The sequence below is a fragment of the Typopeltis vanoorti genome, chromosome 2 (assembly GCF_054136105.1).
Source record: "Typopeltis vanoorti isolate ZY-2024b chromosome 2, IOZ_Tvanoo_1.0, whole genome shotgun sequence".
Taxonomy (NCBI): Eukaryota; Metazoa; Arthropoda; class Arachnida; order Uropygi; family Thelyphonidae; genus Typopeltis; species Typopeltis vanoorti.
Genome location: NC_143550.1, coordinates 140,108,384 through 140,132,561, shown reverse-complemented (window position 1 = coordinate 140,132,561; position 24,178 = coordinate 140,108,384). Strand labels below are relative to the sequence as shown.

At 34.2% G+C, this 24,178-nt stretch overlaps 1 protein-coding gene across 2 annotated transcripts in view; it reads left to right on the top strand.

Annotated features, from left to right (window-relative positions):
• Nucleotides 1-24,178, top strand: part of LOC150109471 (disco-interacting protein 2-like) — a 456,967-nt gene that overhangs the window by 181,773 nt on the left and 251,016 nt on the right. For both annotated transcript variants that reach the window (XM_090408476.1, XM_090408468.1), the window contains exon 2: nucleotides 16,422-16,496. In XM_090408476.1, the coding sequence (XP_090264602.1) occupies nucleotides 16,422-16,496 (75 nt within the window). The remainder of the gene's footprint in view (nucleotides 1-16,421; nucleotides 16,497-24,178) is intronic.

The window sequence follows — 24,178 nt, the reverse complement described above, 5'->3', positions numbered from 1 at the left end:
GGCTACGAATAAGTCTTGACCTCTTATAGCGTTCCAGTAATCTATTTTCTTTTATTTTTGACACCCTTATAGAAATTCTTTTATCGTGTGTTCATGTTTGGTTGATGTAACCGAAGCTTTACTAACTCAAATATGGACTGCATTCTTTTTTAATACAGCTTCTTCTTCTTACGTGCAAAACTGATTTAAATCGAGCTGAAAATTTCTTACAACGTTCTCATTTGATTTTGGTTCACCGTAGGGCTGGAATAGTTGAATGAAAAGACTGTGTAATCCTTTTATTTATTTTAAATAAAACTGTGAATTTTGGAAGTCTTAAATTCATATTAATAAATGGCCAGTCGCTAAATTAACTAACCGTTTCAGTATTTATTATTTAATACAACATTCGGACATTTTCCCGGAAACATAAGAATGTATTTACGTATACGAACATTTGCGCTACCTATTGACTGGAGGAGAAAAACAAGCTTGGAAATCTAAGGTTATGGTATTCTTATTCGACGATTTCCTTCATTATCACAGCAGCTGACAGGATCCATTTTTGGCTTATGTACTTTCGGGTGGCTTATTTATTACAGTTTGTTGTAATAATTTTATATTGTTTTGAATCGTTAAAAAGATGGTTCGAATCATGTCCAGAACGCTAGGAATCTTCATAAAGATTCGGGTCTTTTCAACTCCTTAGTTGAAAAGACCCGAATTCGAATCTCGTATAACACGCTAAGAATCTTTAATATGTTTTTTTTTATTTGAACTAAAGGTGAGTTAGCCAGTCTCATACGGAGGTGGTAAGGTTCCTTCCTCACGACAATTCTAGTTTTTCATCCCTCCAAACAAATCGACCAGGAATACACGGCAATTTACAGACATCATTTGATTACAACCAGCAGCAATATATTAGTTTAATATATAAAAGGAGTTTCACTTGTATAGATCACAAAATGTTAACATCATCGTGAAACCGACAGTGACGTAGCTCACAAGACACTAAAGCCAAAAAGATTTAAATCTTATTACCATATAATACAAGCCATTCGGTGGTATGTTTTATATTTTATTGACTGTGATATAAAACAAATCAGATTAAGGCATCTTGAGTGCCTCATTTCTTTGATACATGTTCTTAATTTAGCGCTCCATTTTTGTTTTCTTTTTACTTCAGGTTGCCTATAAAGTTATTCAGAAGGTCTTGTTTCTCTCTCTCGCGTTAAGTGTTATGCATTTCTATATTTTGCGGGGCCAAATTATTGCCGACAGTTCTTATTTTCCAATAAGATATCCAGATAACGGTGGTATTATGCCATAGTTTATGCATGTTTGATTTGGCAATAAAGGTAATTACAGTGTATAAAAAATGTCTGAAAAAAAAAAGATGAGATCTTAAAAACTATAATGGCTGTTTAAAGTTAAATTCATAGTCATGAATTCCGCCCTCCCTCTGCGAATGACTAAATTCATGGGCCATAGCAAACTATATATCTCCTTCCTCCTCTTTTTAACTAGTACTAAAATAATACTAGTATGCATCTATAAATTTTTATTACCAAGCCGTACCTTCCCTGCGCAAGGAACAAGAAAAAGCGGTGAGCAACCCTTCGTATTTGAGTCTTGGAAATAATTCTGCGTTAATTTATTAGTTTGTTTCTCTGAGTATTCCACAGGCGTATTCTTAGGCTACTTTATACTTCCTTTTAGATTCGGAAATCGAAATAAATTCCTGTTTCCTACTCAGTAAGAAGAGCAGTTATTGTTTCATATTTGCAAGTTCCCCTTTGTCGCACACACACAAAGAAAATCTTTTCACAGTTACTTGCGTGTCTCAGACTTAGCTCGAATGTCGCCTAAGGCTTTCCTGGAGGAGAATGAGAGAGCGAGAATATTATAAATATCGCTTTTACAATGCCTGCAGGCCGAAAAAGCCATTATATCCGTGATTCTTCATTATGTTTAGCCATGGGAACTAAGCGAGATTACTAATTGGAGGTAGTTAAAATGCCAGGAGATCAGATTAACAAAATAATGAAATAACTCATCATTTGAAACATGGATTTGAAAAGAATACTGCAGATTTTCCCACACAGTTGCTTATGCAGACATGATACTGCTATATACTGTTGAAATTACAAGAGTATAATAGACTCTATTAGAAGCCGAGCTCCCCTAGGTGGAACCATGCCATGATTCGGTCATCCGACACGTGCGGTTCGTCATCGTGGGGTTCTTCAGGCGATTGCTGCCTTCCAACTGTTAACGCCTTTCTTTTCCCGCTGCGACGATAACTTAGCAGTTTTGTATATTATGTCGTAATAATGATATATGTGCCTGTTTCCAATATTTTCGCAGATTGGCGTCGTTGTGCCGGTATTCCATGTGGGAAATTCTCAGGGAAACTTATCACATTTTTCAACATGTGTTTGCTTGTCTGAAACACGTGTCGACATGCAGGTGAATATCATCTAGCGTACAGAAAAACAGCTTATAACTAGTGATCATAGAAAGGGTAAAATCCGTTTTTCATTATTTGAAACGTGCATTGGTAGCTGACGAAACATGCGAAAATAATATATTTGAATAATTATCAGTATTATAGTTTATTTATTATTTTATGGGGAAGAATTATCTTGAGTCCATCCCACGTTACTGATTATGCGATAGAATTACAAGAGCATTTGATGGATGGGATTCACATGGGGGAAAAAAGTTATAAATATGTTATTAAGACACTGGTGGAATGTTGCTGCTGCTGCCTAATAAGTTTGACGCAATTAAATTCTATTCTACCTGTCATTTCATTCAATAGGCTATAATGATAAAAGGATCAGTCGCTCACCTGACTTGGATAAGCGCACTGACAAAGAAAAATGTAGGTACTATTATTAATGTTTGCTTTCGTGGCTTTTTCTATTTACTAGAAACACTTTTGCAAACTGTAAAAACGAAGAACCTGTCAACTTTATCGTGATTCGATTTCTTCTTTACCGTACAGCAAATTGGTCACCTGGTTTATATTTCATTTCTGCCTTTCAGGTTGCTTGAAAGAGGTCGCGGTATCATAGTTCGAATTGGTAGGTAGTACTTTATAGCCATTGTCTTGTATCTGTGTCAGTTATAATCCCCCCCCCCCCAAATCATGTAACCTTTTTCTTGGAAGCCGTGAATGGAGGAAGGAGATGTGGGTTGGTATTGCTAATATAGGTATTAGATTTATATCGTCATGTGCAGTTGTAAAATCCCCCCCCCCCCGAAATCCAACCTTATCGGGCTGTAACCGTTTTCGAATTTTATTTTTTCAATTGTTAGTATCACAGAAGTTGAGACATAGTCTTTGTAAAAAGTGCCAAAATTTAAAGCAATCTTTAAAATATAGGAGTTCTGTCTGGTTCACAGAAGATGGCTTCATGGCACATGGACAGGCTATCGATTTTAGTTTCGACAAATCTCAAACTTGACCTCTCCTATTGCTTCTTCCTTAGTATCTCCACGTTTGAGTCTGCCTCCCACTGACGAGACCTCAATAAAGGTTGAAACCGATCTGGGTAGTGGCCCTTCCTATATGCATAGCAGTATATACATGTCCGCAAGGAGATGTGCTTTGCATTATGGGAGAAACTAAGACAAGGAGTGATGAGAGCTTGGTCCACCTTTGCTCGGAGTTTCCTGGTGTTGCACTACCTTACCTCAGTCCTGAAGATATTTTCAGGCGCAAACTTTGTTTGCTATCACTTGGATAAAGGATTAAACTAAATTTATTATATATATAAAATTAGGATCCTGAAACTTATATAAACAGATGACATTTTAGAATTGTATATACTGCTCTTGATTTTGTTTGGTTAACGTTTGCCTTGACCTTAGCTACTCACAAATTAACCACTATGATGTACTCATTCCAGAAAAGTGATAGTATAATGTGGAAATCTTTATATTGTTAAATTTTCATTTTTCCAAATAATTGTCACTTAAAACGAATTTCTTATTAAGTAGAATGAATCGTATTAAGTATTGTAGGTAGGTTTCTGGCGGTTCCCTTTTATTTTTATTACTGTAATGTTATCTTAGGCAATACCCAGACTATCGGTTCCATACACCTTGCTCTTGTGTACCTCTCACATTTCTTCCCTTCCCCAACCCTACCCCGTTTCCCTTCCTTTCCTCGGGGATTTTTCTTTCCCTAGTGTGAATCAGCAGCCTTAATAACAAGCTTGTTAGTCCAGTTGCTGGCTCCGCTCTGTTAGACCCAGTGTACGCCCCTGTCCCGGGGCAAATGTCGAGTTGCTGTCATGGCACTGCTAACCCTGGAGACGTCAAGCTCCCGAAACACAGTGAATGTGGTGTGGTTTAGTAGGATTTGGTTGGATGACGGTAGCCAGAAGACGTGAAAATGACACGGTAGTGTAATCGGCACATCGGACACAGTTCAAGGTTTCACAATGGACCAAGGCTGGAGGGGACAGTCATTTATCACACCCACCCGTTTCACCAAATAATGCGCTTCTCAATAGATCTTTCCTCCCCACCTCTCAACATCCGCTCTTGATTTGTTGCTCTTTGTGCGTAGTTCCGAGTCGTACGCATTGTTTGAAGAAGGAGATAGTGACTTCAAGCCTCTGTGGTTTTTTTTTTATTTTTTAATAAATACGTACTAATTACCCAAACTCTCAGAACAGTTACGTGCGATTAAAGGTAAAGCAGGTTTTTGCATGTTCCTTCTAGTTTAAATGGATGTCACTAATTAAATCTAAATCAATATCAGTTGTCAGAATTTCGTAAACTTGACGTTGTTCGTCTTATCAAATGAAAAATTAATCAGAAAAACCAAAGCTGACTAATCTTATCATTACAGTTTTGCCTCTAGCGCACTTTCTAATTTTAAAGAGTAATAATAACAAATGAAATTAAAAAAAAGCTGCTGCTTTTTTCCATAAAATTGGCCGAAAATTACATAATAGACGGAGAATATATAGCTTTATGGCATTAATTGTTTCTGAAATGATCCAAATAACACTACAAGAAAACTGTTGGTTTCTTTTTTTTTTTTTTTTTTTTTTGCATTTAATTTGTGTGGTACGTACGATGCCGGGAACCGAGTGGCAGGCAGTTGGTTAAGGAAGGGTAAACAACTTAACAGTAGCAAACCTTGGAGTCTTTATTAGTCTTAGGAATACGAAGCTTGCACAGTTAAATTAATTCATAAGCTATCGTGAAAGAGCCGCTTAGATGGTGCTCTTTTAATTTTTTAAAGCTTTTTTAGAAAATGTCTCTTATCCGGCAAATCCTTTTCTGTAAGAATTGCACCTCACATGTCTATTTCTACTTTTGTTATTTTTCAGTGAAAAACAATGCACTGGTCGCATTCCATGTATGACCATTAGAGTAGCGAATGCCAGTCTTCAATTTTTTAAGCCTATAAAATAAATTCGAATTAAATCCTAAAATAAATCTAGAGCCTTTTCATTCTCCGGAGGTAATATTTATCGCCTAGTGTGAAACCTCCACCTCCCTGCTTATTGCAAACTTGAGGTGACAAAAAGTTCCACGTTTAGGCTCAAGGTCAGGGTTTTGGGGACTTAGCCCCTCCACGATACTAAATGCTGAACAGGTTCACAATTGTTCGTAGAACAATTGTCCACTTATCCACTTAACGCTGCTACATACTTCAGCATCCTTTGTATGTGAACAATTATATTTCATTTGAAAAATTATTTATGAATATTCTGTCTGGTATTATTAACATTGTATTCTTATCCACATAGAGAATTTTACGACCCTTGCAACTCTTGAATTCAAATTTCTCACAAAGATTTGTTGTTAATATCACATAGTAGGATGGTTATGTGGAACATATAGGTAATCAAACAAATAACCATTAATATTAGAACTTCAACTTACCGCGCATAATATCCATTCGTTCTCATTAACCGACATAATAGAATTTGCGTGTCATATTATAATAACATGATATTATCTGATTGTAATATAAGATAATAGGAATGCAAGCCATTGTTATTAACTCGTTTATCATATTTTTAAATTATTATTTTTTCGATAGGCATATCACGAACTATAACTGGTAACTCGAGTTAAATTTTTCATTACAGTCGGCGAACCACGTTTCTGAGTCAGAACGCTTTGAACGGGTCTCCTTCCTAAATAAGTGCAACGAAAATATCTGCTCAAGATACTCAAGCCTCTTTCATCATCCAGCTTGTTTATTGCTGTACTTTTTTGTATGTGTAATTTATGAACAGTCTGAAAGTTGCTGTAAATATTCGATCGCCTGTTTGATTGGATTAATATATGTGGCTAGTTTCTTAATTATCTTGCATTGTTGCAAGTGGCTTTGCAACAGTCATTTTCTGTTGAGAATTCCATCCACGAACTGAAAACCGAACTGCACACTCTCTCTCTTATCGCGCATCTTCTTTTTTGATCCTTCCCCCTGTCCCTTCTTGAAACATGAGCTGGAAACCCCGGTTTGTATATATATGTCGGTAGTGCTTGTTCGCCATAGATTTCTGTCTGGACATTTTTCTCCGTCCTTTTCTGCTCCACCTCCCTCCTACTGACATTGGAGAGCTACCGCTCTGAATTTCTTGCTCCCGCACTACTTTCGTTTCTCTCCATGCTTTTGGAAAGAGTTCTTTGACACTCTGTCTGGAGTATGTGCCCTATGACCCCGATGGTTTGGCAGTGATGGAAAACGAGGCCTAACTGAGACGTGTAAACGAAATATGGTCCATTGTTGCCAGGCATTAAGTTATAGCTGACTTGTCAGAACGGGAGCCCTAAAGGTTGTTTGTAAGTTATTTTAGAAGACATGGAACGTTTTGTTTTGGTTACACTAATTTGTGTTGACAGACCTCATTTATAATTTTAAGGAGCAGCGAAGCTGACAGCTTTGTTTGCTATCACCAAGATTATAAACACGGACAGAAGGATGCTGTGGGTGGGACTTTGTTCGAGCAGCGTGTCAGATCGATAGCTTTCGGATCATAAGTTAATTATGTTTTCTACTGCTTCTTATCTTTGTTGAATTAAAGGCAAGCCTGGATGTAACGTTATGATAAACATAATCAGTTACATGAAACAAAAGAAAAAACTAGACATTTAAATTAAATGAAATTAGTGCAAAACGTTAGTTTTTTTCATTTAATGACCGATTTATTCATTTTGGAAGATGTATTTAAAAGTTTTCAGGTTTTAACCTGCTAAGGATCATTTCCATTTGCCGATTATTACATTTTGTGTTAGCAAGAACCGACATATTTTGGAAGGTAAAATATGGTAACGTATATTGTTCAGTCGGCAAAGTATGATGAACCAAATAAGAGAAAATAAAATTACTATAGTAATTTTATTTTCTCTTAATTTTAGGTAGAGCATGAGAGAGAGTGCAGTGGCAGTTAGCCAATTGACGACCATAGGCTCACCCTGACATGCGCAGATGCCAGTCTTAGCGTTATTTATAAATATATTTCTTAATTCTTTTTACAATAAATTACAAACGGTATATTACTGTCCACGCGAAATTAGAACCGAAACTGTCATTTTATTATAAAGGTCCTGTCAAGGTTTTCCTCTTTCATTTTTCCCAGCAAAGACAGTGCTAGATGATTCATTTCATGGTGTAAGATCACCTTCCCTATTGAAAGCGTGAAGTAGCTTCAAAACGTTTGGCTTGTATGATCTCTAGCATATCTCTTAGCCCACTTATGTTGCTAATATACTGTAGCTTTACATTATTTAGTTCATTAACATCTGATTAGTTTTTATTATGGCAGCCACTTAGCTAAAGATTGGATCTTATAGCACGGTTAGTACCGTGGGTGAGCTCAGGGTTAGATAACTGGGAACCTTGCTCTGAATACCAAACGTGGTTTTTCATTCCGCTACAGACTCTCTAAGCATACTGGTGTTAGGGTCACATGGAGCGATACAAATATGCCATATACATTCTCAAACATCTATGAGGCAGTAGTATTCGAAACGGGAGATTTCGATATGAAGAGCACAGAGTTTTAGCCACTCATTCACTGAAGTTATTGGTTAACAGGTTATTGGATATCTATATTCATACGTTCTGATTTTTTTTAAATGTCACTCCACTACTCACACACGTACACAAAAGGGCAACGTCAATCATAACACGTTCACCTCCAGTGTTGTCAGAGCTATGTGTCTAACACAACTTGTTTCACAAACAAAAAGTACGTTACTTGGCGATGCACAGCAGTGTCTTCCATACTTATTAATTCTCGTGGACAAAAGGTTTTTAAATGTCGACCTAATTAGGGGACACCTCATTTTTTGCCTTCTTTATTATTATTTTATTTATTTTTTGGTCTTCTTTTAAAATCAATTTCGCAGTCATATAATCCTGAAGAATGAGCTGACTACTTGTTTCTAGTTGCATCTAATTTCAAGACGTTCTTCCGATTTCCTCATTTTTCTAAAAATATGATTCTTTTAAGATATACAAAATAAATAATAGGGTAACTGAATACAAATTAATATTGCAATTTGTATTGATTATATGGAAAATCTCTGCTTGGCGTTGATGCCTATGTTTTTGGTTAAAAATCCTCGTGAAACCCTCCATTCCCAATCATTGTACCTCTTTTTGTTACCTGAAAATGCTAATTTTTCACAGATCAAGCATGGATTCCAATCTCAACATGATTTGGATTGTTGTTGTTGTTTTGAATTACGGGGCAACTAAGGCTATGAACGATTGTTTCTTAATTGTGTATATTCTAGCCGGTTTATCTGTTTTGAGGGATGACAAACCGAGTTTTTGAAAGGAAAAACAACATTCCTTTCATCGTATTAAGATTTTTCGCGTCATACACGGAATTCGAACTCGGGTCTTTCTGACCAAAGGACATCGCCAATACCGATTGAGGTACAGAAGCTTTCCATGCATTCGGCGAGGAATCTATTAATTGCTTTTCAGCTGACGCGAATTATAGCCGTCCCACATTGAGGTGGTAGAATTTCCATCCGTACAATAGTCAGACTTGCGCAGAACACACGAAATTAACGGACATAATTCATTGGCCTCATAGCCTTAGTTAGTTTAGTTGGAATTGGTACCGGTACGATAGAATCATGCTTGAATTTAGTCTTAAAGTTACTGTAGGAAACTGGACAAATTTCGTAACATAGCATTATCAATGTTTCCTTTAGTAATAATGTCCCAAACTCTCTGGGCTCCGAGTAATTTTCTCCAGGCCTCAGTGAAGTATAAAATTAGGTGTTTGTGAAATTCGATTTTTTCATATATAACAAAATATATCTATTCAAACGAGTTTCCTATTGAATTGGAGCAAAATTTAAGAATATTAATGATACAATTTTGCAACGGACTGAAACTTGAAAATTAACACTAAAAGTAAGAATTCAGAAGATTATTTAACGATATTATTTTGCCCATTGGAATGCAAATTAGGTGGAGGCATGTTCGGACAAAAGTTACAGCCAGTAGTTTTGGCAAGAGACCAGAAGGCATTACTGCCATTTGGACTGAAAGCCAATTGCGATTATTTGTACAGCCTTACAGCACCGTCGACAGGGTGTAGCATAGAGGCAGCCTACCTCACGGCGCTGCTTAATAAGGGCGCTCGTTCAGCCATATTGCGGTAGGTGCCGTCGCTACGCCTACGCTAACAATTCCTGTTAGCGTAGCAAGTGCGGAAAGAAGTTTTTCCAAGCTTAAACTGATTAAGAATTATTTGCGAACAGCAATGACCCAAGAAAGATAGGTTGGTGTAACAACTATATCGATAGAGGCGGACATAGCTTATAATTTAAATTTAGAAGAGCTTATAAACGGAGGATATCACACAGTTTTATTGTGTGATATCCCCCGTAGAGCAAACATTTAATTAATATTATTATGTAATCGTTTTGCATTAATGTTTCTCTTGTAATAAAAAAAAAATTAGCAATTGGAGATTTTCTTATATTTTTGTCTTATAATCCATCAGGGGCTATATTTAATGGTTTGCCTCAGGCCGCGATCTAATCTGGCGACGACCCTGCAGCCTTGGCATCATCATCATCATCTTGGAGAACCCATGGGAAAATAATTTAAAGTGGGATGGGAAATAAATGTTTCCATAACAATACGAATTGATTCATTCGATACGTTCAGTGCAAATCTTTGGATCAGTAGACTGAAAACAATAATCCTACCAGAGAAATTACGAATATCATTACATTTGGCATTCTTATAAAGCAAATAGCACGTCGAAGAGAGCGACTGTGAGTATGGCATTCCATGAAAAAATAAATGAATACTGGATTGTGATCTAAATTTTCTAGAGTACATACAACATCCAATACTTCCCCTAAGCAAGCACTTCCTCAGTGCTTGCCTTGAGGAAGCATACACCCTAACAATGGTCCTGGTTATATGTTGTCGAATCCTGCTCTGGACACTAGTCATGCAATCTACTTGGCTATTCTCAGATGAATTGGATGTCTTATCTCACGTTTGTTCTAGGCCCTACAAGAAAGCTTAAAAATCATACGAGCAGTTAAAAAATATTAAAAATACAGTTATCGCGGGGCGAGAAGAATTCCACATTCTTCAAATTGCAATAACTAAATGCAGTTTACAAGAACCTTCGGAGTTTTCCACAACATCGGAATCTGTCATCATTAATGGAAAGAGGGGGGGGGGGAATCTACACTTCCAATTTATTACATCAATTTATGCACATATTATCTCTGATCTGATTTTCCCTTTCAGTTGTTTCCGACCGTAGGTGACTTTGTAGGCATTGCCCACGAAGTATTCCTGGTGAGATTTTTACAGGGTAGTTCACCATTGCTTTCTCCAACCCTCCAATTTTATCCTGGCTCGAGACCGGCATATGGCTACGATATTTATGACTGTAATCCATGCGTGTTCACACGGGGTCGGTTTGCCTGTTCTGGGAGGACGAAAAACCAGAGTTTCCGGGTGAAGAAACCCCCACTACCACTGTATGAGACCGGCTAACTCACCTTTAGTCGAAAGAGACTAAAATATTTAAAGGTTCCTAACATATTATTGATTGCCATATCTGAAGTTGATAATAAAAATTCTCTATCTACGAAGTATTCAATTATCCGAGGTTTCTTACCTTTTGATCGGATACTTTGTAACGTGTCTGTGTGGCGTATGTATGCCGCTGCTTCCTTGGGCCACGCCAGCAGCTTATTATGTAAAAATTCAGTATTTGTAAAATATTTATTTTCATTGATTTGAATAAAAAATTGATATTGTACTGTAATGTAAAGAAATATTTAATGTAATGCATGTGACAAGTATCAGTAAGTAACACCACACACACAAATTTTTCTTAGCATGAATAGGAAACAGAGGCCATCAATTCGTTCTCCAACCTTTTTTTTTTTTTTTTAATTAACTGAGAAATTTACGATACATTTGCGTTTAATTAATTCGAGTTTAATGAACAGTCAACATAACATTAAAAATTAATTATCAAAAAAAGCAAGAGTAGTAGTATTTGAATTTTTAAAGTTTAAACATTTCTGTAATGAGCGATAGAATACGAGAATATATTCCGAATGAGTTGCTTGATATCGCGCTAACTTAAAATAGCACGAATACCACTTAGAAGACCATATATTCGTCTTTTATGAAAGATTTTGCTGTCCCCACAGTTATTTCGAACTGTTGGTTCTCATTTGAGATCAACAGTTCGAAATGCCATGACATTCAGAAACAATCCTCTGAATGTCATGGCAGCCCATGTTTGGAAAGTGTACTTCCTCCCTCCCCTCCATGTTTGAGTTATGCAACGTTCGAGATTTCACGAAAAAAACTTTTTTTTTTGGAAACTGGCGGTTCAGACATTTTTTTTTATATGTACTTTAATTACCTCTACTGCCAAAGAATCCATGCCAAATAAAACACACACATGCCAATCTCGTATTAACCGGACCAAACTTTAGAATGTCGTTACCTTCACATCACTGCTAGACAATTAAGAGAAAAACTACCGAATGAGAAATATGAACAAACTATGGCATGCATAATACCACCGTTATCTGGATAATCTTACTGAAAAATAACAACTGTCGGCAATAATTTGGCGCCGTAAAATACACAAATGCACAGCACTTAACCAGAGAGAGAAAGGAGAACTTCTGAATAACTTTATAGGTGACCTGAAGTAAAAAGAAAATATAAGAAGAATGGAAACGTCCTTATCCTTATAAGGACTGAAACGTATACTGCTTACCATATCTAAGATGTTTGTGTATTTGGATTTGATTTTGGTATATATCAGATTTATCAAACTCGAATTTTATATAGTTGATAGAGATAGTTTAAGAAAGTTTGCAGTACTAAACTACATCGCAGTCATCCGCGGGCTCAGTAAGTATGTGCGAACAGACGAACAAATCATATACATACTGTTAGCTATCTGCGACCTCAGTAAGTATGTGCGAACAGACGAACAAATCATATACATACTGTTAGCTATCTGCGACCAAACCATTATGCGCTGTCGCCATTGTCACTCAGGATAAAGCTCTATTCAACAGTTACAAAAGACTAAATTAAGTTAGTTTTTCTTCACAGAAAATAGGGATTTTCCATTCCGAAAAAAAAGCAGACACTGACCAGAAAACACTTGCTGTCTGTAAATGTAGTAGACTGCATAGATAGCATTAGCAGTCTAGTCATAGCATCAGTTAAGCTTATATTTAACCATCTTACTCGGCCATGACAGGTTAATTTGTCCCAACACATTGCTGGGGGGGGGGGGGCAGTAAAAACCATAAACTTGTAAACTTTTGGTAGATTTCATCAACTTTTTTTTTTATCTTAAAACATTATTATTATTCCACAGGTATGATACAGAAACAGGTATCCGATTTAAAATAAGATACTGTCACCAGAAAAAAAAAGCCTTTATTAAAAAACTTTATTTTTTTATATAACAGTTATTTAAATTTATTGTAACTCCTGCTGAATTTGAGTTAACTTACTTACTAAGGATAGAATGCTTTTTGATCCTTGGAAGCCCTTAAGGATTAAAAAAGAGATCAGCGTGGTTTAAATAATATTTTTTGGAGCAAAAGGAGTGAGAGCTAGAGAATATAGCGCACCAGTGCCATCTACGTTATTTATTGGGGGATTGAAGCAAAAAAGAAATCTGTCTAGCCACTTATTAAAATGACTACTTCGAAACTCGCATAAAGATATCATTATGTTTCATGTATGTTTATTTTGATAATGCAACATTTATTTTCCAAATTTCGTCTCGACAGTTGTGGAAATTATACTCAAAATTGGAAAAAAAAAAAAAAAAACAGCACAATTGTAATACCATTTTAATAAATTACCCACGAATTTCTGTAATTTATGACTATGCCATTAACGCCCCAGTTAGACTGTCACTTGGTGGAAAGGTACATAATAATGAATGTGTTCATCAAATGAAAAAATTCTTTAGGGGAGCTAGGACATCACTTTCGGAATTCTGCAACTTTTTATTACATACACGTCGCTCTGCCTTTCGGAATGGCTAGTTTATATCTATCGGTCATTCGGTTTAACTTTTTTGTTTGTTTATCCTTCATAGTTAAGAGAGAATACTACGATCATTGTATGCCTTATTAGGAATTATTATTATTGCTGATAAGATGCAGTGACGCTATCGTTTTTTTATTATTATTTTTATCTGTATATAAATATTGTTTCCTCATTTCATGAAGTGAATAGAGTTTTACTGATGTCTGAACAAGTCAAAACATGTATGACCGTAAAATGTGTCACGAATTTCACGTGCATGTAAAGTTGTTTGGGGGAAACTTTTCTCTCAGGCTATCGCGAACCATAGACACACATGTCATCGCACAAGGTCAGACACGCTGGCCCTTAATGGCGGCAGAAAGTTATCAGCTATAATTTCTTTTCCCCATTCTTTCCCTGGGTTAGTGTTGGGTCACTGTACAATGCAGATTATTGTCCATTCTAAAGGAAGGGTCAATATACTTGAGAACATTGACTACGCAGCTATTCCATATCGCAGGTCATCTTAATTGAATGGAGTGTATTTGCTTATAAACAGAAAAGGTATTTTTAATGTGAATGTTGTAGCAGTGCCGTAACTAACAAATAGGAATAGAAATTTTGTTTATAAATAAACTTTATGTACATAATAAATATGCAGTATATTTATAAATTAAAATAATTATTTTAATTCCACTTTTCTGGCTTTCGTTTCAGCAAATTCATTAATCACATAATAATTAATATCTTTAGCAATATTATATTGAAAGTATGAAAAGATTGGTTAATCTCTGTTGTCCGATAGTAGATCTTAGATAGTTCTTGATTAATTTTAACTTGCTAAAACTCCTCTCACACAAAGCAGTGGAAACGGGAAGAGTCAGAAATATTCGGAGAGCAATACTGGTATTTGGATATGACTCAATTAATCCAAAATCATGAAGAATTGGCTTCCACGGCGGCAAAATTTGAAAATGAAAATATAATACCGATTTTTTTTTTTTTTTTTTTTTTTTTGACACCCCATTTCAGAACCCCTCCTTCATCCTGTGCACACGTTGCACCTTCCTAGCTATGGCACTATGTTGTAGTATATAGTTTACTGAAGTTGGCATCTCATATCTAGCTGGATATTATAATTTTAAGATAAATGACTTTAAAGTTAGTATAAGCAGGTAGCACAGAATAATTTAATTACATGATTTTTTAGAAATATTTTCTAATATCAATATTTATGGAGTGCCCCTTTTAAGGAGTTAAGGAGTCCTTAGTTTCTTAAGGAGTACCCCTTTTAAGAAACTAAGCAAAATAGCTATAAATATCAATTTTAGAAATAATATTTATTTTCTAATTTTATTTTAGTATTTTCAACATAAATAAAGAAAATTATCTGCAATTTTCTTTTACTGTTTCAACATAAAGTGATCATTGTTTGTGTATATTTTTTGTTTATATCAAAATAACATTAACTAGATGGGGAAGAAAACAACAGCAACATAGCTTTGGTTACCTGATTCAGTTTTTCAGCAATGGTGATTAATTAAAAATATGTTTTTTAAAGTCTTAGTGACTTGTCACAGCTGGGGTAACTTTGTATAGGCCTAATGAATGTCATGATGAAGCAATTAATCCTGTTTGCTATGCCACTCAGTTTCATGCATTCTGTGACTGATTTGCCTGTTCTCCAGGACCAAAAATTTGAGTTTCTGGAAATAGAAACCTTGTTATATCTCTATGAAACTAACTCGGTGGAAAAACCCTTTATAAAGTTTCCTTCTTAAACAGGATTTGAACCAAACTCTTTCCAACTGAGCTATGGAGGCTCACTTTATAGGGTCGGAATGTAATTTTTGGAATTCTTGAGGACAAATGTCTTAGGCAACATGTAGTAGAGGGAACATGAGGATCAAAAGTTTTGGATTTTGTTTCTAGTATAAGAGGATTGTAACTGAGAGGTCATCCTTACCCTGGTTGGTGAGAGTGACCATGTAGTTAATGAATTTCACAGTTAAAAACAAGGTAATCTCCATTTTAAAGAACTCCTCAAGTTCTTTAAAATGGAGATTACCTTGTTTTTAACTGTGAAATTAATTTAGAAAAAAAATCCTGATTTTAAAAATGTTTTAAAGAAGGCTCCATGTGGATAGTGAATTGTACTGTCAGAAATGAACATGATAAAAGAGATACATCCAGCAAAATGATGCTGGTTGTTGAAGGCATCTGGTTTAGATAAGTTTTTTTCCCCCCTCACTGTTGGATAAAGGTAAATAAAAAAAAAAATTCTTGTTGATCACAGCATGTTTAAGAACTCTGTAGGCAAGATTTCTCCAAATATAGTAATTTTTATAAAAAAAAAAAAAGCAACACGTATTTTATTTTTTAGTTTAGTGGATAAGAAAGTGTTTTAATCCAGTGTTTCATTTTGATAAGCTATTCTGTACCTCTTTTTAATAGATAGTAATTTTTGTTTGTTTGTTTAGAACAGGACTTGACAATTATGCAAAACCCTACTTGCCACACAAAAAATATACTCACACAAACCTCCATTTTGTAAACAATATATTCCAATGTTCCAATAGGAGTTCCATAAAGTAATTAGTGTTGTTGCATCTGTGTTTTTTTTTAAGTTCAAAAGATTATGTTTAGAAAGTTTTTTTATTAAATAAAAAATATTCCATTTTGTCCAATTTACAGCTACTTGTAGGTGACAAAACATGCTCACCATGGGCAAGTGGGTTGCATATTTGTCAAGCCCTGATCTAGAATATATTTCCTCATAATTATTCTGACCATTGTATTAGGTCCATCATTACTAAATCATATTTATTCTTTGTGGTCAGCACATTTTTTTTTTTTTTTAACAAATTATTTTAAACTATTATAGGTGATATTACCCAGAAAGGTTATGAAAAGAAGCGAGCAAGACTCCTGGCACCTTACCTCCCATCCCATGGTGCAGGTAATAATAATTAGATTGATCTTTTTCTTATTTAAATAATTTATACAGATAATGTATAATTTAACACTAAAATGCTAACTATTTTTCTGTGCATGGAGAGAATACTTGCTTTTAATAAGGAGTCCAACTTAAGACATGTTTGTCATGGGTATTTGGCTTGGAAATTGTTTATAGTTATTTTCTTTTGATAGGTAGGTGAAACTCATATAATAGACATGCCTGCAAGGCTGAGGGGGGGGAGAGAAAGAAAGAATTGTAAAATTTGGATGACTTGATGCTATTATGTTTCTTTACTGTAATTTTGAAGTTTCCAAACTAAAAACAAATAAAACAACATCCCTTATTTGAGGGAGTCAATATTAGTCATTAAGTCTATTAATAATATGACAACATAACAGAATAGAAAGAACTCACATCTAAAGGTTATGTGAAATTTCATTTTTCTAATTTTAATTTCTTCTAGTATTTTGAATTAGTTTGAGAATTTGAATCTAGGGTTGGCTTTTTTGATTTTTTTTTTTTTGAAAGTCGTTGGTTATTCAATATTAGTAAATAAATTCATTTTGAAATAAAATAGTGTATAGAATTAAATATACAGGGACTATTGTATGAGTGGAAGAGTGTGAAAAGGAGAACAAAACTATAGAGACAGAATGGCAAAAACTGAAGAAAACATTGATCAACTTGGAAGAATGCGGTGGGCTGCAAGAATAGAAAAAATAAATTTTCTGGGCTCAAAGTTACAGAGGTAGTCCTGGAAAAGGAGAAATCATATTGAAGCAGGTCTGCATGCACCCTAAGAATATAGGGATGAATTCAAGAAAACTGTAAAATTAGCTAGCTAAGCTAAAATCATGGATAGAATATAGATGATAAATATCACAAAAGTAGCAAACTGTTCTGAAAGCTTTCTGCAAAAAACTTTAGAAATTAAAGAAAGAGTACCACAAAAGGAATCAAGATAAAGGTGATATTTAAAACTGAAAAATTATTAAGTTAGATGAGTAGCACCAGAATATATATGGAGGAATGCAGTCATTAGTACATTTAAGTAGTAGAGCTAGAAAAAGAAATCTGAAATGCAGAAAGCCAGCTAGATTAAATAATATTTAACCAGAAATATTCAAACATGGATATCGAAGAATTTACAGTAGCCACAGTGCATAATTCCATAAGGCGAATGTGAGACTTACAGAGGAATTTCTGTGCTCATTGTTCAACGCAAGATTTCTACATGCATACTTGAGAAAATGCAGAGATAAATTTTTGGAGAGAAATTTGGGAAATAATAAGCTGGATTCAGGTCAAGACTAGATTTTGATTTCAAGACAAATAGATGAGAATAATGGTAATATAACAAGGATATTTTAGTTCTGTAGATATGGAAAAGACATGCAATAAGATGCTAAGAGAAAAGCTGTTTAGAGCACTACAATTATGTGGTATAAATGGAACATTATACAGAGGAAATTAAATCATACCAGAAGAGAAATTCTTAGTTTTTTATCTGTTTTAATCCTCTATTCAAGCATGAGAAAAACAAAGTTTGCACACCTGATGCATCTTGTCTAGTGTAATTTAGTTCTTAACTGAGTGAAAAACCTTACTACTACATTATACAGAGTGACATAGCCTATACTTGTAAGTCAGCATTTATAATTAAAGGACATACAGGAAGATGGTTTGATAAGGCATGGGGTGCATGCTATGTCTACTAATATTCATCATCTGTATGCATCATGTTATTCATAAAGTGCCATTAAATCTGATATTTGAAGTTTTTAAACTTAATTTTTTATTTTTTCTCGAAAATGAATAAATCCACTGAAAGTCTTGGACACTGTTTTACTAAATTGAGTAATTGCTGTAACAAATTTGGTATTAAAATCTTTATACTACAGCTTTTTTTGCTACCACTGTGCCAAAAGTGTATGTTAAGAAAGTAGTGTCACATTTATGTTAATTCAGGAGTGAACTTGACTGGTAGATAATTGGTAAAGCTATAATTAAGTCAACATGGTCTGAATTCCTGATGTTTTAGAATCTTGTATCCTCATCATCCTGTAGATGTGTAGGATATTTACATGCTACCTGTAGAATCTCTGCACTTCCTGTTTTTTTTTATTTTTTAATTTGTTAAAAAATAGACAGCAAAAGTCTGGGAGTGTGTGTGTGGGGGGGGTACATTTGAGAAAAAATTCAGTAACAAAAATAACCCAAAATAAAATGTCAAGTTAATAAAATGTTAAAGAAGAAATATGTATGTATACAATGCATTAAATTGGTATTTTATTTGGGAGACTGTCTGGCTACACAAAATTTCCATGTCTTCTTTTGTAAATGGGGAAGCCAAACCAAAAAAAAAAAAATAAGTGAAGAGAAAAAGAAGAGAGAATGACCGAAATAATGTACTTTTTTATACTTTGCTCAAAAAAACATCATCATATAGCAAAATAAATCATTCGATAAAAGGGCAAAGCTACTACATCTCTATATGCGGGAGAGCCTTTGGAGAATTAAACTGCACCAGCTCTCTTCCCCCCCCCCCCCTTTTTTTTTTTTTTTTTTTTTTTTTTTTTTTTTTTTTTTTTTTTTTACATGAACAGATTGTTACTACTCACACCACTTGCCAATGCCAATGCAGCTATATGTGTGCTAGTAGAGGAGCTTGCTGCAACACTGAAATGCTTACCTTTGAATGATCCATTCAGATGTCTGTAATGCTTTGGCTACCAAAGAATTTCAAGAATAAAAAAGTCTACACATCAACAAGTTTGTTAATCTTCTTAAAAAAAAATTCCTCTCAAGCCTGAACAATGTCAAGTAAACACTGTAATAAACTTATCTTCCTTCACCATCAAACTGGAAGCAATTATTGCATGCTTTCTTGGCCACAACTACACACTTGCACCTAGAAAAATTCCAATCAGGAGATATGCTTCAGATTGAATGTATAATGCTAGCCTTCTTACCCTTGTTGCTAACAATATCAGACTGGATGTTTCCAACATACTGATGCAAGCCTCAAAAACGTAACCGCTCTTATAAAGAATATGAAGTTACTGGAAATAAAGAACAATAATAAATTAGTAATTACTATATCTGATAAGGAAAATGCTACAGTAGTTCTAAATTATTGCACATTTAAAACTTGTATCTTTGTTAACGATCACTCAACCTATCTTCTCTTAGACAACGACCCTATCAATACACAGATCAGATCACTTCACAGACTCCTTAAAATGGTCACCTCGTGACCTTTTGAAGTTACTAATAAACTAAAATCATAATTCTAGGCTCCTCCAGACAGAACCGGCACTAGGGTCTTTGGTGCCCACATGCAATTTCTATCTAAGTGCCCCTGTAACGATCCGGGCATGTGTGGTTCTTTTACGATAATAAAAATTTAAATTATTTGAAATTTCTTAAATAAATTTTGACAGAATAGCCACACGTTGGTTCGCTAAATGTCATGAACCGGGGGTGTTGATTAGGCAGGATAATCATTAAAAATATTCAATAAATTCTTAAAAGTTAAAGCAAATTTTGACAAAACCACTTCACTTTAATCGTTGAATATAATGATACAGGGATTATAGCCTTCTCACCGACCTGAATCACTAACAAAATTAAAATGAATTTTAATTAAAGTTAAAATTTATTTGAACTAAAGTTTAAAAAATTCTTGCATTTTACAAGTTAGTAAATTCTTAGTAGCTTGTAAAAATTTTTTAATAATTTTTATAAGTGGAACTGTCTTTTAGGAAAATAAAAGAAACTCAAGATAGATGAGAAAATAAGAAAAGAATTCAGAAATAATTAGAACATTTAATATAAGTATTCAAAAAATAACATCTTTACAGAATAACAGAAAATAAATTAAATTACATAAATATACTTGAAATTTTTTTAAATAAAATTTTAGAGTTTTTGATTTCATATTCACAAAATTAGAAATAATGGTCTTAACGTCTAATTCTGCACATATATCATTTTCAATAGCTATTAACACCAAACTAACAAGCTCTTTTTGTGACATACTTTTTCTTAAGTAGCTTTTAATCAATTTCAACTTGGAAAAGGAACGTTCACCGCTCGCTACACTAAGGTTAATAGTATTCTTAAAGCATTTGAAAAGTTAGGGAAAGATAAATTATTGGACACAATAAAATTAAGAATATCGAAAGGGTTTTGAATATTTAAATTGTCCTTCTGAAAAATATCCCGGAAAGCACATGACTCGTCATATAGTTCTATTGCATTTACGTCTTTATTGTTGCCATCCTTCAAGAGAATCTCTAAATCGTCACAATTTTTTCATAAATCTTCGTTATTAATTTAAAGTAATCTATACAAGAAATTGAAATTATAATATGTTTTTAGTTGTTCAAAACGTTCTATTAACGAACACATTGCCACGTCTAGAAGTGTATAAAACACATTCACTCTAAATTTATTTTCTGGTGATTGCAGCATTTCGTCATGATCATCGTAGTCAAATCGTCGTATTTTCTTTCGTCGTCGAATTCCGTACCAGTTTTAAATTCTTGTTCTCCATCCACCTCTTCACTCAGTTCTTTTGCCGTTTTTAGAACTTCTTTAAAATTTGTATTTGATCGATACTCTTGCAAGAATTTTTTTAAGTTTTCAATAGATTGTAAAGCAAGTGTAATGTTCATATTTTTGTCTTGAAGCATTTTACTTGTGTTTATTTTACATCAATGGCGATGTTCCATTTTTCAATTATGCCAAGTTATAAGAGAGCAAATTAAATTTGTAGTGCTTTATTTTAGCACATAATGTTTGTGCCTCATGCTGAGTTTCTTTATTAAAAATTTCATTACTTAAAATTTCAAAAAGTGCATCGTAAATTTCACCTAACTGATATCGTGGAGGGCGGATTGCATTGATTTTACTTTCCCATCGCGTTTTTGATGGCTGTTTCAATGTTAAATTTTTTATGAACTTTAAAAGGATTGCCCGTTTGTAAGAGAATGAAAAGAAATTTTATATTTCTTGAATAATTGCAAAGAAACTAATTGTATCTGCATTCACTTTGGCTGCATCGTTAATGATTAAATTTAAAGTATGAGCAGCACATGGCATATAAAAAGCTCGAGGATTTTTGTTCAAAAGGAAATTTTGGAGCCCATATTTTTTTCCCTTTCATATTTGCTGCATTGTCACACCCTTGACTTCGCATGTCTTCAATGGGGAATGTTCCATTTTTCCAGTTGTTCCATTATTGTTGCACATAAACCACATCCTGTGGAATCTGATATATCTACAAAACAAAACGTTTTTCCTGATCTTGACAATTCCATTGTCACAGGAAACAAAGCGAATAATAATAGTCATTTGTTCTGTTTTACTTGCATCAGGTGTGCAGTCTAAAATTATGGAATATTATTTATATTTTCGAATTGATAATAAAATTGTATCTCTGATTGCGTTACTTAAAGTTTCCAATATTTCATTTTGTCTGTCTTTACTCAAATAGTGTACTCTATTGTTTCGATGTAAGGCCCTTTCAACATGATTTTTCCATAACGGGATCAAACTTCGCAAACAATTCGACTAATTTAAAAAAATTGCCGTTATACCTTTCATATGATTTATCAGATGATCCGCGAAAAACTAAATTTTGGCTACCAAGGAATTTTATAATTTCAATCAAGCATTCTAAAACACTCGTTCAACGTTTCTTTTCCATTTCATATATGCTTAATATATGAAATGGAAAATAAAATAAAATAATGAGTCTGGAAATCAATAGTAGTTTTGATTATTAAATTTTTAACAAGTTCCTTATATTTTAAGAAATTTTTCACATGAGTTAAACTAGTCTGATGTCTATGCAAAGTTGTACTTATATTTCTCCAATCGTTATAACCTTCTACAAGACTACTTGATTCAGTAGGTGCAAAAAGTTTGCAACAAAAGCAAAAAAAAAAAAGAATTTAAAGTTTCGGAATAAATGAGCCATGTTCTTGGCACAAGCTCCCCGTTTTCCATTTTTCTATTATAATACATGTCGTCAAATTTACGACCATATGTATCTCTGGGATAGATTATATTTTTCTTATGAACAGGCCCCATTTCATTTAAAACAACCCGTATTTTTTCATCAATATTTCTCCATTCACCTGGATCTTCTAAATTTACAGAGACTAACAATGTGTTAGTTTCGTGGTCAACTACAACTAAATCTTCTCCTAACTGTTTTTCACTTAAATCATGCGTCTTGTTATCTTGTTCAATAGTTGCAAATAGTACTTTCATATGAACTGGATGATACGCACGTTTCTTCAACTCTGATTTCTGATGTATTGAGTTGGTTACAATCTGCATCAGAATATTTTAATATTTTAACAAATTTATTAAAACCGCCAGTTTGTTTCTTAATAACTGCTTCTTTCGCAGCATGACGCTTACAATTTTGTGCACCGGATAACTTTTTTAAAATTTTTTATTCTATTTCTATTTTATACCCACAAGAAATTATTACACAACACGACACAGAGACGAAATAATAGTCCGCACAATGCTGCTGTCAGTAGCCTACTGAGATGCGAACCATATGACTGCCTAACTAGCAACAAATGTTTTGTACGAAAATTTGTTTCTGCACATAAAAACCGTTCACCGTTTCACTTTAGATAGACTGCGTAGACACAACATTCTGCACACAAGTTTAGCCTGCTCTCGCTGCAAAATTGTAAACAGCCAGCTGATCATTGTATATTGCCGCCTCTTGGCAGCAATATACAATTTTTTTAAAATTTTTATTCAGTGTATCCATCCTTATTTATTTTAATATTGATTATTCTAAGAATTTTTTTTTTATAATAATTTTGTTTCTTAAAATGAACTTATGAACTCATGCCCTGGTGGCTGCGCCGCCCCCTTCATAGTTTGCGCCTGCATGCCCGCTTCCGCTGGCCCTGCCTCCAGATATATGGACTTCCTAAAATCCATAAAAAGAATGTGCTTATGCCATTGATTGACCCACATACAAATTAGCCAAATATTTAGCTAAGTTCATTTCAATTTACTGGCAACACTTCCTCACACATAAAAAAAAAAAACATAACCCACTTTAAACCATTGTAGAAAACTTCACATTCCAAAACACTGACATTATGGTTCATTTTGATGTCTTTTTTTCTGTTCACCAATGTCCGACTTAAAGATACTTTAGATCTTATTCAAGTTGAATTTCCTCCCAATACTTCAGCTAGTTTAATTAATAAGTTCACTGTGAATTTGGTCTATTAATACCCATCCTATATCACCTGTTCAAGATATCATGCTCAGCTGGCATCTACTCGGTAGCATGGCAGCGGAACTTGCCAAAATCCTATATTCACCCAACCCTTGAGTCTTCTATCATCCCTTTCCTCAATCCTCTCAAAAATAAGAGGCCAAATTCTTCTTCCTAGATATCAATTAATTAATTATCACAAGTATGGATTTGCCACTTGTTCTACATCGTATCAACTGGCCAACTTTACTTACCATTGGAAACTTGTGTAGTTGCTTTTGATATTTCCAAGACATTTGAATTTCCAAGCTGCTATCTTATAGTCTGTTTTCAGTCCTTTGTATTTGGGTTTTGCAAGTTCCTCCTTAGTTGTTCGCTGAATGCTGTTATGGATGTTATTTTATTTTTTATTTTTTTA